At 39.4% G+C, this 15,182-nt stretch overlaps 1 protein-coding gene and 2 non-coding genes across 3 annotated transcripts; all 3 read right to left on the bottom strand.

Annotated features, from left to right (window-relative positions):
• Window positions 1–3,983: 3,983 nt before the first annotated feature.
• TRNAS-AGA (transfer RNA serine (anticodon AGA)) lies at window positions 3,984–4,065 on the bottom strand. The gene has a single exon. It is a non-coding gene; the product is annotated as a tRNA-Ser (tRNA).
• Window positions 4,066–4,166: 101 nt separating this feature from the next.
• On the bottom strand, window positions 4,167–4,248 carry TRNAS-AGA (transfer RNA serine (anticodon AGA)). The gene has a single exon. It is a non-coding gene; the product is annotated as a tRNA-Ser (tRNA).
• Window positions 4,249–7,819: 3,571 nt separating this feature from the next.
• Window positions 7,820–12,241, bottom strand: LOC111808100 (mannose-6-phosphate isomerase 1). Its single transcript, XM_023693906.2, has 5 exons — window positions 11,566–12,241; window positions 11,100–11,267; window positions 10,582–10,794; window positions 8,929–9,195; window positions 7,820–8,475 (listed from the first exon to the last, which is right to left on the bottom strand). Exons 1-5 carry the CDS (start codon window positions 11,953–11,955, stop codon window positions 8,155–8,157), a joined length of 1,359 nt encoding a protein of 452 aa, XP_023549674.1. The 5' UTR covers window positions 11,956–12,241; the 3' UTR covers window positions 7,820–8,154.
• Between the last annotated feature and the right edge of the window lie 2,941 nt (window positions 12,242–15,182).

Genomic DNA, 15,182 nt, shown 5'->3' with positions numbered 1-15,182 from the left:
AATCTATAGTCATGCCTAATAACCACTCAGGCAACCCCTGCAATGTAGCACACAATTTTAAGATTGTTTTAGTTAAAATAAAAAATTATAGTCATGCCCAATAACCCCTCGAGAACGACGCGTGTGGTCGAACAAACTTAGATTCTGTACAAGTGATGTTTGGTTGGCAAAGGTAAATCCTTGTTGAAAGTCTGACGAAGCCACAAAACACAAAACCGGATGAAAAAATTGAATGGGAAATGAGTTCGGGATCATCACGCCGGTTGAAGAAGTACGACTATGACACACTAAAAGAAGACAAAAAGAAGAAAAAAATTCATTCGTGAGTGGCAAGATTCGAACATAGGCAAAGCCCACATGATTTTTAGTCATGCCCCATAACCACTTCAGCACACCCATCCTGCCATAATCTATAGTCATGCCTAATAACCACTCGGGCAACCCCTGCAATGTAGCACACAATTTTAAGATTGTTTTAGTTAAAATAAAAAATTATAGTCATGCCCAATAACCCCTCGAGAACGACGCATGTGGTCAAACAAGCTTAGATTCTGTACAAGTGATGTTTGGTTGGCAAAGGTAAATCCTCGTTGAAAGTCTGACGAAGCCACAAAACACAAAACCGGATGAAAAAATTGAATGGGAAATGAGTTCGGGATCATCACGCCGGTTGAAGAAGTACGACCGTGACACACTAAAAGAAGACAAAAAGAAGAAAAAAATTCATTCGTGAGTGGCAAGATTCGAACATAGGCAAAGCCCACATGATATTTAGTCATGCCCGATAACCACTTCAGCACACCCATCCTGCCATAATCTATAGTCATGCCTAATAACCACTCGGGCAACCCCTGCAATGTAGCACACAATTTTAAGATTGTTTTAGTTAAAATAAAAAATTATAGTCATGCCCAATAACCCCTCGAGAACGACGCGTGTGGTCAAACAAGCTTAGATTCTGTACAAGTGATGTTTGGTTGGCAAAGGTAAATCCTCGTTGAAAGTCTGACGAAGCCACAAAACACAAAACCGGATGAAAAAATTGAATGGGAAATGAGTTCGGGATCATCACGCCGGTTGAAGAAGTACGACCGTGACACACTAAAAGAAGACAAAAAGAAGAAAAAAATTCATTCGTGAGTGGCAAGATTCGAACATAGGCAAAGCCCACATGATATTTAGTCATGCCCGATAACCACTTCAACACACCCATCCTGCCATAATCTATAGTCATGCCTAATAACCACTCGGGCAACCCCTGCAATGTAGCACACAATTTTAAGATTGTTTTAGTTAAAATAAAAAATTATAGTCATGCCCAATAACCCCTCGAGAACGACGCGTGTGGTCAAACAAGCTTAGATTCTGTACAAGTGATGTTTGGTTGGCAAAGGTAAATCCTCGTTGAAAGTCTGACGAAGCCACAAAACACAAAATCAGATGAAAAATTGAATGGGAAATGAGTTCGGGATCATCACGCCGGTTGAAGAAGTACGACCGTGTCACACTGAAAGAAGAAGAAAGAAGAAAAAAATTCTTTCGTGAGTGGCAGGATTCAAACCTGCACAAGCAAAGCACACATGATTTCAAGTCATGCCTGATAACCACTCCGGCACACCAACCCTACTATACCCTATAGTCATGCCTAATAACCACTCGGACAACCCCTGCAATGGAGTCATGCCCATTAACCACTCGAGCAGCACGAACGACGCGTGGTCGAACAAGCTTAGATTCTATACAAGTTGGTAAAGGTAAATCTCGTTGAAGGTCTGACGAAACCACAAAGCCGGATGAAAAATTTGAATGGGGCTTGAGTTCGGGATCATCACGCCGGTTGAAGAAGTACAACTGTGACACACTGAAAGAAGAAAAAAATATGAAAAAAAATTCACTCGTGAGTGGCAGGATTCGAACCTACGCAAGCAAAGCTCCCATGATTTCAAGTCGTGCCACACCCATCTTGCTATAATCTGTAGTCATGCCTAATAACCACTCGGACAACCCCCTACAATGGAGTCATGCCCATTAACCACTCGAGCAGCACGAACGACGCGTGTGGTCGAAGAAGCTTAGATTCTGTACAAGTGATGTTTGGTTGGCAAAGGTAAATCTCGTTGAAGGTCTGACGAAAACACAAAGCCGTATGAAAAATTTGAATGTGGCTTGAGTTCGGGATCATCACGCCGGTTGAAGAAGTACGACCGTGACACACTGAAAGAAGAAAAAAAGATGAAAAAAAATTCACTCATGAGTGGCAGGATTCGAACCTGCACAAACAAAGCCAACATGATTTCAAGTCGTGCCTGATAACCACTTCGACACACCCACCCTGCTATAATCTGTAGTCATGCCTAATAACCACTCGGACAACCCCCTACAATGGAGTCATGCCCATTAACCACTCGATCAGCACGAACGACGCGTGTGGTCGAACAAGCTTAGATTCTGTACAAGTGATGTTTGGTTGGCAAAGGTAAATCTCGTTGAAGGTCTGACGAAAACACAAAGCACAAAGCCGTATGAATTTGAATGGGGCTTGAGTTCGGGATCATCACGATTGAAGAAGTACGACCGTGACACATTGAAAGAAGAAAGAAAGATGAAAACAAAGCCGTATGAATTTGAATGGGGCTTGAGTTCGGGATCATCACGATTGAAGAAGTACGACCGTGACACATTGAAAGAAGAAAGAAAGATGAAAAAAATTCACTCATGAGTGGCAGGATTCGAACCTGCGCGAGCAAAGCCCACATGATTTCAAGTCATGCCCGAGAAAGTCTTGCCTAATAACCACTCGGACAACCCCTGCAACGGAGTCATGCCCATTAACCACTCGAGCAGCATGAACAATGTGTGTGGTCGAACAAGCTTAGATTCTATACAAGTGATGTTTGGATGGAAAGGTAAATCTCGTTGAAGGTCTGACGAAACCACAAAGCCGGATGAAAAATTTGAATGGGGCTTGAATTCGGGATCATCACGCGGTTGAAGAAGTACGATCGTGACACACTGCATACCCCACGTGATTTCTAGTCCATGAAACACTGAAAGAAAAAAAAAAAAGATGTAAAAATTTCATTCGTGAGTGGCAGGATTCGAACCTGCACGAGCAAAGCCCACATGATTTCTAGTCATGCACGATAACCACTCCAGCATAATTTGTAGTCATGCCTAATAACCACTCGAGCAACCCCTGCAACAGAGTCATGCCCATTAACCACTCGAGCAGCACGAACGACGCGTGTGGTCAAACAAGCTTAGATTCTGTACAAGTGATGTTTGGTTGGCAAAGGTAAATCTCGTTGAAGGTCTGACGAAACCACAAAGCACAAAATCGGATGAAAATTTTGAATGGGGCTTGAGTTTGGGATCATCACGCCGGTTGAAGAAGTACGACCGTGACACACTGAAAGAAGGAAAAAAAAGAAAAAAAATCATATGTGGGTCGTGAGCGGCAGGATTTGAACCTACGCAGGCAAAGTCCACATGATTTCTAGTCATGCCCGATAATCACTCCGGCACACCCACCCCTCCATAATTTGTAGTCATGTCTAATAACCACTCGGGCAACCCCTGCAAGTACAAACCTGCGCGGGCAAAGCCCACATGATTTCTAGTCATGCCCGATAACCACTCTGGCACACCCACCCTACTATAATCTGTAGTCATGCCTAATAACCACTCGGATAACCCCTGCAATGGAGTCATGCCCATTAACCACTCGAGCAGCACGAACGACTCGACCTCTAATAACCACTCGGACAACCCCTGCAATGCGGTCGAACAAGCTTAGATTCTGCACAAGTGATGTTTGGTTGGCAAAGGTAAATCTCGTTGAAGGTCTGACGAAACCACAAAGCACAAAACCGGATGAAAAAATTGAATGGGGCTTGAGTTCGGGATCATCACGCCGGTTGAAGAAGTACGACCGTGATACACTGAAAGAAGGAAAAATAAAGAAAAAAAATTCATATGTGGGCCGTGAGTGGCAGGATTCTAACCTGCGCGGGCAAAGCCCACATGATTTCTAGTCATGCCCGATAACCACTCCGGCACACCCACCCCTCCAAAATTTGTAGTCATGCCTAATAACCACTCGGGCAACCCTTGCAAGTACGACCGTGACACACTGAAAGAAGGAAAAAGAAAGAAAAAAATTTATTCGTGAATGGCAGGATTCGAACCTGCGCGGGCAAAGCCCACATGATTTCTAGTCATGCCCGATAACCACTCCGGCACACCCACCCTGCTATAATTTGTAGTCATGCCTAATAACCACTCGGACAACCCCTGCAATGGAGTCATGCCCATTAACCACTCGAGCAGCACAAACGACGCGCGTGGTCGAACAAGCTTAAATTCTGTACAAGTGATGTTTGGTTGGCAAAGGTAAATCTCGTTGCAGGTCTGACGAAAACACAAAGCACAAAGCCGTATATGGTCGAAGAAGCTTAGATTCTGTACAAGTGATGTTTGGTTGGCAAAGGTAAATATCGTTGAAGGTCTGACGAAAACACAAAGCACAAAGCCGTATGAAAAATTTGAATGGGGCTTGAGTTCGGGATCATCACGCCGGTTGAAGAAGTACGACCGTGACACACTGAAAGAAGAAAAAAAGATGAAAAAAATTCATTCATGAGTGGCAGGATTCGAACCTACGCGAGCAAATCCCACATGATTTCAAATCATGCCCGATAACCACTCCGGCACACCCACCCTGCTATAACCTGTAGTCATGCCTAATAACCATTCGAACAACCCCTGCAACGGAGTCATGCCCATTAACCACTCGAGCAGCACGAACGACGCGTGTGGTCGAACAAGCTTAGATTCTGTACAAGTGATGTTTGGATGGCAAATGTAAATCTCGTTGAAGGTCTGACGAAACCACAAAGCCGGATGAAAAATTTGAATGGGGCTTGAGTTTGGGATCATTGGATGGCAAAGGTAAATTGAAGGTCTGACGAAACCACAAAGCGGATGTAAAATTTGAATTGGGCTTGAGTTTGGGATTATCAGTTGAAGAAGTACGACCGTGACACACTGCATACCCCACAGATTGTGTACAAGTGATGTTTGGATGACAAAGGTAAATCTCGTTGAAGGTCTGACGAAACCACAAAGCCGGATGAAAATTTTGAATGGGGCTTGAGTTCGGGATCATCGGATGGCAAAGGTAAATCTCGTTGAAGGTCTGACGAAACTACAAAGCGGATGAAAAATTTGAATGGGGCTTGAGTTTGGGATCATCAGTTGAAGAAGTACGACCTTGACACATTGCATACCCCACATGATTTCTAGTTCGTGACACACTGAAAGAAGAAAAAAAGATATAAAAAATTCATTCTTGAGTGGTAGGATTCGAACCTACACGGGCAAAGCCCACATGATTTCTAGTCATGCCCGATAACCACTCCCGTACACCCACCCTGTCACAATCGGTAGTCATTCTTAATAACCACTCGAGCAACCCGTCCAACGGAGCACACAATTTTAAGATTGTTTTAGTTAAAATCTAAAATTATAGTCATGTCGAATAACCACTCGAGCAGCACGAACGAGGCGTGTGGTCGAACATGCTTAGATTCTGTACAAGTGATGTTTGGTTGGCAAAGGTAAATTTCGTTGAAGGTTTGACGAAAACACAAAGCACAAAGCCGGATGAAAAATTTGAATGGGGTTTGAGTTCGGGATCATCACGCCGGTTGAAGAAGTACGACCGTGACACACTGAAAGAAGAAAAAAACTACATACCCCACATGATTTCTAGTCCGTGACACACTGAAAGAAGAAAAAAAGAAGAAAGTGAGTGGCAGGATTCGACATGCGCAGACAAAGCCCACATGATTTGTAGTCATGCTCGATAACCACTCCGGCACACCCACCCTGCCATAATCTATAGTCATGCCTAATAACCACTCAGGCAACCCCTGCAACGTAGCACACAATTTTAAGATTTTTTTAGTTAGAATCTAAAATTATAGTCCTGCCCATTAACCACTCGAGCAGCACGAACGACGCGTGTGGTCGAACAAGCTTAGATTCTGTACAAGTAATGTTTGGTTGACAAAGGTAAATCTCGTTGAAGGTCTGACGAAACCACAAAGCCGATGAAAAATTTGAATGAGGCTTTAGTTCCACCTTAAGGGATCATGACGCCAATTGACGAAGAAGTAGGATCGTGATACGAAAGTAGGAAAAAAGCAAGAAGAAAAAAATTCATTCGTGAGTGGCAAATTTCAAACCTGCGCGGGCAAGACCCACATGATTTCTAGTCATGCCTGATAACCACTCCGGCACACCCGCCTTGCCATAATTTATAGTCATGCCTAATAACCACTCAGTTAGCCCCTCCAACGGAGCACATAATTTTAAGATTGTTTTAGTCAAAATCTAAAATTATAGTCATGCCCAAAAATCACTCGAGCAACACGAACGACACGTGTGGTTGAACAAGCTTGGATCCGCACAAGAGATGTTCGGTTGGCGAAGGTAAATCTCGTCGAAGGCCTGACGAAACCACAAAGTCGATGAAAAGTTTGAATTGGGGCTTGAGTTCCACCTTAAGGGATCATGACGCCAGTTCAAGAAGTACGACCGTGACACACTGCATGCCCCACATGATTTCTAGTCATGCCCGATAACCACTCCTACCATTCGCCTTAGCCCATGTGTCGGAGGTTGAATTATGCACCCGCTATTTGGAACGTATGTCGTAAATGGTTTAGCATGGACATGAGAGAATCCAATGCTCGAGTGAACCCGAATGAATAGATTTTTGGGATGTCCGTATGAGATGATCGACACATGGGTCAGTTCCCAACGAATGTGTCCGATCAAGCCAAGATGAGTGATGTGTCCCGAGACATGGGACGACATCACGATGCATGGATTATGTTGTTGGAAACTAAGATGACAATGAGATATGACATTGTTGTGTCACAATGATTGAATATGCACGCACCGACAACATATGGCAAAACAAGCTTAGATTCTGCACAAGCGATATTCAATTAGAGAAGGCAAACCTAATCGATGGTTTGACGAAGCCACAAAACTGGGCGAAAAATATGAATGGGGCTTGAGTCCTCTTCAAAGCTTGTCATGAGCATATCAAGATCACAACGCCTCACAGTTGAAAATGTACGACCGTGGCACCCCACATGGGACATGATTTCTATTCATCCTGTGAGTGACATGATTCGAACCTACACGAGCATAACCCACATAATTTCTAGTCAGGCTCGATAACGACTCTGACACATCCACTCCGGCTTCTAAAATTAATCATTGTAAACAAAGTAATAGAAAAATAAAAAAACATGAAGGCAAATTCGAAGTTGCGCTTACCGAGCCCACATAATTTCTAGTCATGCTCAATAACTACTCCCAACACGTCCACCTATTCTTTTAGTTAAAATCTAAAATTAATGAAGTGAACAAAATAATAGAAAAAAAGAAAAAGTATACACAGAAGTGAGGTATCGATCTCCGTACCTTCCCTTGCTCTACCCTTTAGAATTCAACCTTTAAAATTACATTACATCAGAAAAAATCTAAATTCCCAATTCAAAACTCAAAATTATTTAAATAAAATTATTATTTCCCCAAAATTCTATCAAAATAGTAAAAATATTTATCACATGATTTTTTAGAATAAAAAAAAAAACGGAGACGAAAGAGATTATATCATCCGCATTAATGAAAAGTGGTCGTCTAATATTATATTAATCCATACCATTAAAACAAGTCTTATAAGCATATGAAAACTATAAAAGAATTGTATAAAACCACTGCTAATCACACCCAAATGGGCTACTGCATAACCCCTGTGCCCTCTTGATCTATCCTGAAATGAGGATTGGGAAGGGAGCATTTGATTTAATATTCCCAAACAAAGAACTTTGAATATCCACTTCTGACAGCTGATAAACTGACAGGACAGAAATAAATGAAGCAATCTGCAATCATGAAGAACTTGAATATAACTCAATACCCTATTTATACTTCTAACGAATGTATATGCACAACTTTGATGCAATTTAATCAATAAAAATGAGCAGATCACAAAGAACAATCAATGCAACAATTCTTCTTATAACCTGTTTTCTTCCTGTATATTCTTGATTTATTCATTTGTACTTGTATAAATCACAAGTCCCCAAAGAATCTGTTGTTGACGCCAGCTCTGTACATATGTAATTCTGTAGCTCCAGATGTTATACTGACCTCCATGTATGCTGGAACGAACAGAACTTCACCCTCTTCTAATGTACTTTCTTCAGAATAGCCTGTGATAATTGTCCCTTTTCCAGATATCACCAGAAAGAGAGATGGTCCTGGGACAGAAGGGAAAGACACAGATGCAGCTTGAGGAAGAATACAGCGATCAACTTCGAATTCATCGAAGGGAGGGGCGTACTTTCTCGTGTATTCGTTCAACGAAACTCCTTGCAAAATTTCAGGAAAACCCTGTATGTTGAATGAAATGATTATGAACAATCTTCTCAGTAAAACTCTAAGGCGTAGGACAGGGCAGATTAGAGGAGGTGAAAACGAAGATCGATATGAATCAAGTCGTTCAAAATTGTACGGCTGAGGCGTTTTTCACTACTTTCTGCTGGTAAGCAAAAATGGAGGGGGAGGGGGGTGGGGGGGGGGGGGGGAAGATAAACTACTCATATGAAAATCTAGGTGAGCTCAGACCAATATGAATACCCTGTTGTGAATAGTGGTTGCATATTTGTGCATGTAAGACTACAGGTCAAAATCCAAAATGCAGATTAATTAACTTTAACAGGTAAGCCTGCGGCGGGACTTCGAGAAAGAGGACATCGAAAACAAGAACCAAAAGGCGATAATCATTTTAACACGTTAGAATTGCAGCATAATAAGACACCAGCTTAACATAAATTCTGTGATTACCTGTTTGTAGTTGAGCATTGAAAGAAGGGCTTGAACGTCTCTTTTCTTCGAGGTAAGGCCAGCCCGAACAACGTTGTCAGAGGTTGCCATACACTCGATGCATTCCCCAGATATATACGCATGCGGTTCGTTTGGACCAACATATAACGCTTCGCCCGGTTTTAACTTGACATAGTTGAGAAAAAATGTTGCTAGTATACCAACATCAGCTGGATATTGACCTTCTAGTCTGAGAATCAATTGTTCTTTGGCAGACAATTGTCTCTTCTGATGAAAAAACAAAGAGAGTGTAATACAATGAGAAGTCGCAAAAAAAGACTAAGAAAGAAAACGAATAAAACTCTGCAGAGATCAATGAAGTGAGAAAGAACAGCCTTAGCTTTATTATGAAATGTATCCTTTCAATCATAGAACTTGCTAATGATGATTTATGTTAACTGAAATACCTTCAAACAGAATGTGATCTTGCTCCTGAGCTGACACTATCTATTAGCAAAAGGCTTAAAGAGATTCACACATCCTACTTTCTACTCAGATTTAACTGCACAAGATGGCTAACACGGGAAACGCTAGCATGCCCTAGATGTACCACGATTCCTTAACTCATCAATTCGGTTGGCTTGTGCCCAGTGATGAAAACATAATCAATTGAGCGGTTGCAAATGGCCTTTGTTTGTCATTAGCTTTTACCCTACTACAATACCTCATCTCCACCGCATCAATTCCGTAACAGCCCAAGTCCATCGATAGCAGATATTGTCCTCTTTGGCCTTTCCCTCAAGGTTTTTAAAACGCGTCTGCTAGGAAGAGATTTCGACACCCTTATAAATATGTTTCGTTCCCCTCTTCAACCGATGTGGGATCTCACAAATTCTATTGGCTTGTTTAGGTCATCACATCAATAATCCCATCAATGGTTTACGATATTTATTGTTCCCCAAACAACTAACATAAGCTGATTAATTGATTCTACATGGTCTGGATTCTAGAATAATCCAAACGGCGACCATTTAATAGACTCAGTAACACATTCTAACCTAAAACTGTCATGCTAAAAGCCAAACATTTGCTGGACAGGCTATCGGAAAGCATGAGGAGTTGATCGATCCTAGGCTGTTCAAGTTTTAGATGTGCCCTATATTATATTATCCTTACCATGCTAAAACATATAAATTCACATTCTCGTAGAAGATGCAAAACTTAGCAGAAGAGCCCTACGGCTGCAAACCAAAGCTGTCATACAGTCTATGATTATTGACAAATTGGCAGTGAAAACTAATATTTTCAGAAACAATTGTAGCCAATAGTTAATCTGCAAGCTAAGGTTGTCATACAATCTATGTTTAATGGTCACTAAAAGATTGCTACTACATAAGAATATTTGGGAAAATTTAAATCATTGCATCACCGCCTACAAAATATAAGTTACCAACTTTGCTTATACAATCATATGTAAAAGTATTCACCAGCCACCTTTAAATTCACATTAGCAGCTTTCTTTCACCAATAAGTTGCATATGCATACAGTATACAGATGGAAACCTTCTATGTGTTTAATGTTTTAATATCCATGCCGCAAGTTATAGGGAAGTAGCAAGCCTTGAAATTTAAAACATAACAACTTCTATGATGAAAAATACCAAGTTCGGTTACCTTTTTCTCGAAACTTAGACGCCTTTTTAATTTACATATAGCCTCGCGAACTATGCCCTTGTTAGATGACATGATCTGACTAAATATGGACTCAAAAAGTTGTTTTACTTTCTCCTTCCCATCTTGCCCACTATCGTGTGAGAACTTCTCTGCATCTCCACATTGGACCAACTCTACTATCTCAGGAACGCTACTCAGCACCCCCTTGAGCTCCTGACAAATAATGAAATAAGTAATATCAAATTACATGTATTTATAAAGAAACTTCATTCATTATCAATTACTTCAATTCTTCGTTTATTTTCCTGAATTCACTCATCTGGAGATACATACACAATGAACCAAAAAGCTGAATCAACTTTTTGATTTGAGTTTCTTTCATCTTTCTAAATGCAATTTGTGTAACAGGACAGAGTAAGAATCATTAAGATGTTTTCATTTAAACAACAGACAAAACAAGGATAAGAAGAATTTCAAAAACCCCAGAAGAACTTCCCTTTGCTACTATGTTGTCGTACCTTAGAGCTGATGAACCCACAAAGGGCTTCAAACCCAGTCAATGCAAGAGCCATTTCAGGCTTGTGATTATCATCTTTATAGATGCTTGGTTGAGCTTCGTGCAAAGCTCTCGCCAACTCTTTATCCGGATGAGCCTGAATGGATAGAGCCTTCTCTACAGACAGCACCTATGCTCCCAATAAGAAATCATCAAGTTGCAGTCCAACTGAACTCAAAACATTGACATCAAGGAAAATAAGAACGGTAATTGAGGTTCCAGAAACTAAGAACAGACAATTCACAGAGCTGGAGCACATAATTTTGGTTTATGAAGCATTATGATTATTTAACCTGATTATCTCCCACACCGACACAATTAGAGCATAATTATAACCCGAAATTTGTGTGCATTTCTGAAATCTTGAAAGAAATCAAGTACATCGACAAAACACATTCCCCAAGGATCTAATGGAAAAGAAAGCGGACCTTGAAGAGAAAGGGAAGATCGCCTCCCCATTTCCTCGCAACCTTATCACCCAGCACAGCACCCGGATCGACGGAGATCCAATCCTTGAGACTCACGGCGTTGGATCCAAGCGCAGCGGCGGCATTATTATAATCCCGTCCAAAAACAACAAATGAGGGGCCGGATTTATGCGTCCCAATCCAGAACTCGGCGTAACATTCCCTCGGATCGGGAGTGCCGGAACCTGAATTAAGCGAAAACAGCCTCGCGACTTGGGAATCACACCCAATAACCCCCCAGTCATAGTTTTGGACATAGCATTTTAGGCGAAGGAGGCGCTTCCTCCTGTCGGCGCCTAACAGTCTCTTCTTCTTCCTCTTCTTCAATCTGTTATCATCTTCCTCGTTCATTGCTCATCAGCGAGAGCCACAAAAATGGAGGTAAGTCACAAATGAAAACCCAAAAACCAAGAAATGAAATACCAAAGCCCTTGAAGAAGAAATCGAGATTCTCTTGGGATTTTAGGAGATTCGGATTCCGTGTTCGTTATATCTTATAACTGAGAAAGATGGAGAGAGGGAGCCGTTAGCATACCTGGAGCTAGTCAGCCTTTCAGTCCTCCTCTCCCTTCCGAATGCCGTTGATCCCACTCGGGTCGGGTCGGGTCCGAGTTTCCTCTGAATCCAGTTTGTTTGGACAAATTTAATTTTGTGTGAAATAGGTCATATATAGATAGAAATTTAATTTTTAAGTCTAATTAATTCGTAATATTTTTTAAAAATGTTAAATATATCAGCAATTACACACAAAATTAAGTAAAAAATTCAAGACAAATTTTAATTGGAGGGACAAAATGGGAAATATTTTATAACATGAAATAGAAAAAAGAGTAGAGAAGAATAAGGAGATGGATGGATGTGGAATGAACAAGTCTATTGAAAAAAAAGGAACCCCTTGTGATTTTACTCAATTGCCCCCCAGTTAATTCATGCGCACATGCTTCAATTCCTTAGTTGATTTATCCATATTTTGTCATCTTCGCATTATTTTAAAGGAAAAAATTAATTTTCCATTAATAATGTCCCCACGTATGTATATATATATATATATCAGACAACTCTCATAAATGACTGAGTTCTTCACTAATTGTACGACACTTATCTTGTCTCAACCCTCACTTGGTCGATTGGGCCCACTCCTATGTCGCCACCTTGTCTATCTGTCCTTGGGGTTACAACTTATTGTTTTTCATAATATGATTGTGACATTCTCTCTCACTTAAAATAGACATAGTATCATATCGTGGATTGTCCTGATAAAAATTCGGACGTCGGACTCGCTACTAATTGTCTAACTGGAAATAAATGTACTTCAGAATAAATACGCAAAATGCGCATTACATATGATCTATTTCACTGATAGACCCTCCCTTGGTCTCTAAGACTTACAACATAAGCACGACAAACTACCCAATGGTTGTGGGCTATTCCACTAAAGACTTACTTCGCCCTTCTCTCAGATTTGATCTAAAACTCACGAGAAAAATCATTGTAAAATTAGTATCGACATATCCTCGCCTGAGCTAGGGAGGACGCTCCCCAAACATGGCCATCTAAGCAAACACATGTATTCTCTAAGTTAGACAAATTGGTGCACCCCTCAGAGTGAGGCTTGCAAGCGCAGTCACAATATTTTCCTGTCGTGGCCATATCCCTTGTTGAAGCAAAGTTTAAAAGCTTTTAACTAGTTCTATGACTTGTTGGCACTACACTTCAGCCAATTTTTTACTTTACCACATTCATGTGGCAATCGTTGCACTGATGTCCCTCGTGATCTTTCTGCAACATCCAGCATGATGCTCCTTCTCGAGCAAATGCTGGTCTTGACATTTCCAATTTGTACGGACTGGAGGCCATCTAAGAGAATATAGTTTTAAATAATAGGTCCCAATTCATGTTGCATGTGTTTGTTTCTCCAGAATCCAATAGTTGAATTAGTTAGTATTTCTTAAAATACTCAAAGTCATGTGCTACTCTTATATTTTAGGTAAAGGCAAGGCACCCGTGTACGGTTGATGGCTGTGTCGCATCAAAGACCATGAAACTTGTATAGGGTAATTGCATTTATTTTTCGTAGGTCTTAGGTTAGTATAGGACACTGTTCTTTTTAATATTTTCCTTGGTTTTCATTTAATTTGCTTTGAATATTTGTTTTGTGTTGTTTTAAGACTTTTATGTAAATGTATAAGTTCATGACATTGTTTTACGAAACTCTTTTAAATAAATGTTTCTATATAAAAAAGGTTATATCATGCATATGATAGCAACTCTATTTCAGTAGAAAATTAGGGTCACTAGAGTGTTGGTATAAGGTCTTTTAATGAAACCAAAAGTAAAACTATACGAGCTTATGCTCAAAGTGGATAATATCATACCAACGTAGAGGATCATTGTTCCTATCATCAACAATTCTAGATATCGTCTGTCATCTTCTTTATCCTAGCTTCTTCCTCTAACATCCATTGTTGAAAGCTTTGTGTTATAGTCAAACTTAAAAAAGAAAAAAAATTCTAGTTTGCTTTTTCGGCTTGGTTTGGCTCCAATCTTAGATTGTCCCGGAATCGTTTGTGACGTAAATAAGACCAGAAAAAGTCACTATAGCTACTAGTTTGGTAATTAATAATAATATTTAAGCTAAATTAATAAAAATATAACTTTGTATTTGTCTCAAAAAAAAAAATACTTAAATTTTTTTTAATAATATCTTAAACTTTAAAAAAAAAAAAAATAGTTTCCCATAAAAACGGTTAGTACTATGTTTATGTTTAAAGAGTATGATTGAACTTGCAAAATAGTTTAAAAAAATGCCTAATTAACTTTTAAAAATGTTTAAAAAATAACATTAGTTTAAAAATTTTCATAATACAACTTTTTTTTTAAAAAAACTTCAAAAATATCTTTACCGTTCTTACGAGATTTAGAAAATATTCATGAAGTTCTCAAAATAATATTAAAACGTTTGTAGATAATCTATGAAGTGTCCCATAGAAATTTTTCATTCATATATTGATCGTAAATATTTTTTAAACTTTTTTTTATAAAGGTAAATCGTGTTAATGCTACTCTTAAAATTTTACAGGTGTTCCTTAAACACGTTACAACTATAAGGTAATTTTGAATTTTTAAAAAAATTGAAAGATATTAATGAAATTTTTTAAAGTTCAAATTGAAACAAAATATTAATCTATACTTGCTACCGAACTCAATATGCCTCGACCACAAAGTTGAGTCGATAATTTTTTTATTTCATTCTCGGAAGAAAACAAATTAGAAAATTAACAAATTTGAGAGAGAAAATCAATAAGAATACAAATTCTTTGATGAATTAAAATTTTCCACGTGAAGAAAAATAGAAATAGATAACTTTTAATCACTAATTAAAATATGGAGATAGTTGACATTATTATATATAATTTGATGACCTAAAAATATCCAACAAAAGTCAAAATTGTGTGGCTATCATACCTTAGGTGTATTGATTTGATCATTTTTTTGGTTAAAATCTATTTAATATGTTGGCTACCATACTTTTATTCCTAATTCATTTTTACATTCCAAAATGTAATGATTAAATAAAT

Source organism: Cucurbita pepo, chromosome 13, assembly GCF_057944985.1.
Source record: "Cucurbita pepo subsp. pepo isolate OVF chromosome 13, ASM5794498v1, whole genome shotgun sequence".
NCBI lineage: Eukaryota > Viridiplantae > Streptophyta > Magnoliopsida > Cucurbitales > Cucurbitaceae > Cucurbita > Cucurbita pepo.
The sequence above is the reverse complement of the archived record's forward strand: the minus strand, read 5'-3'. Positions and strand labels throughout refer to the sequence as shown.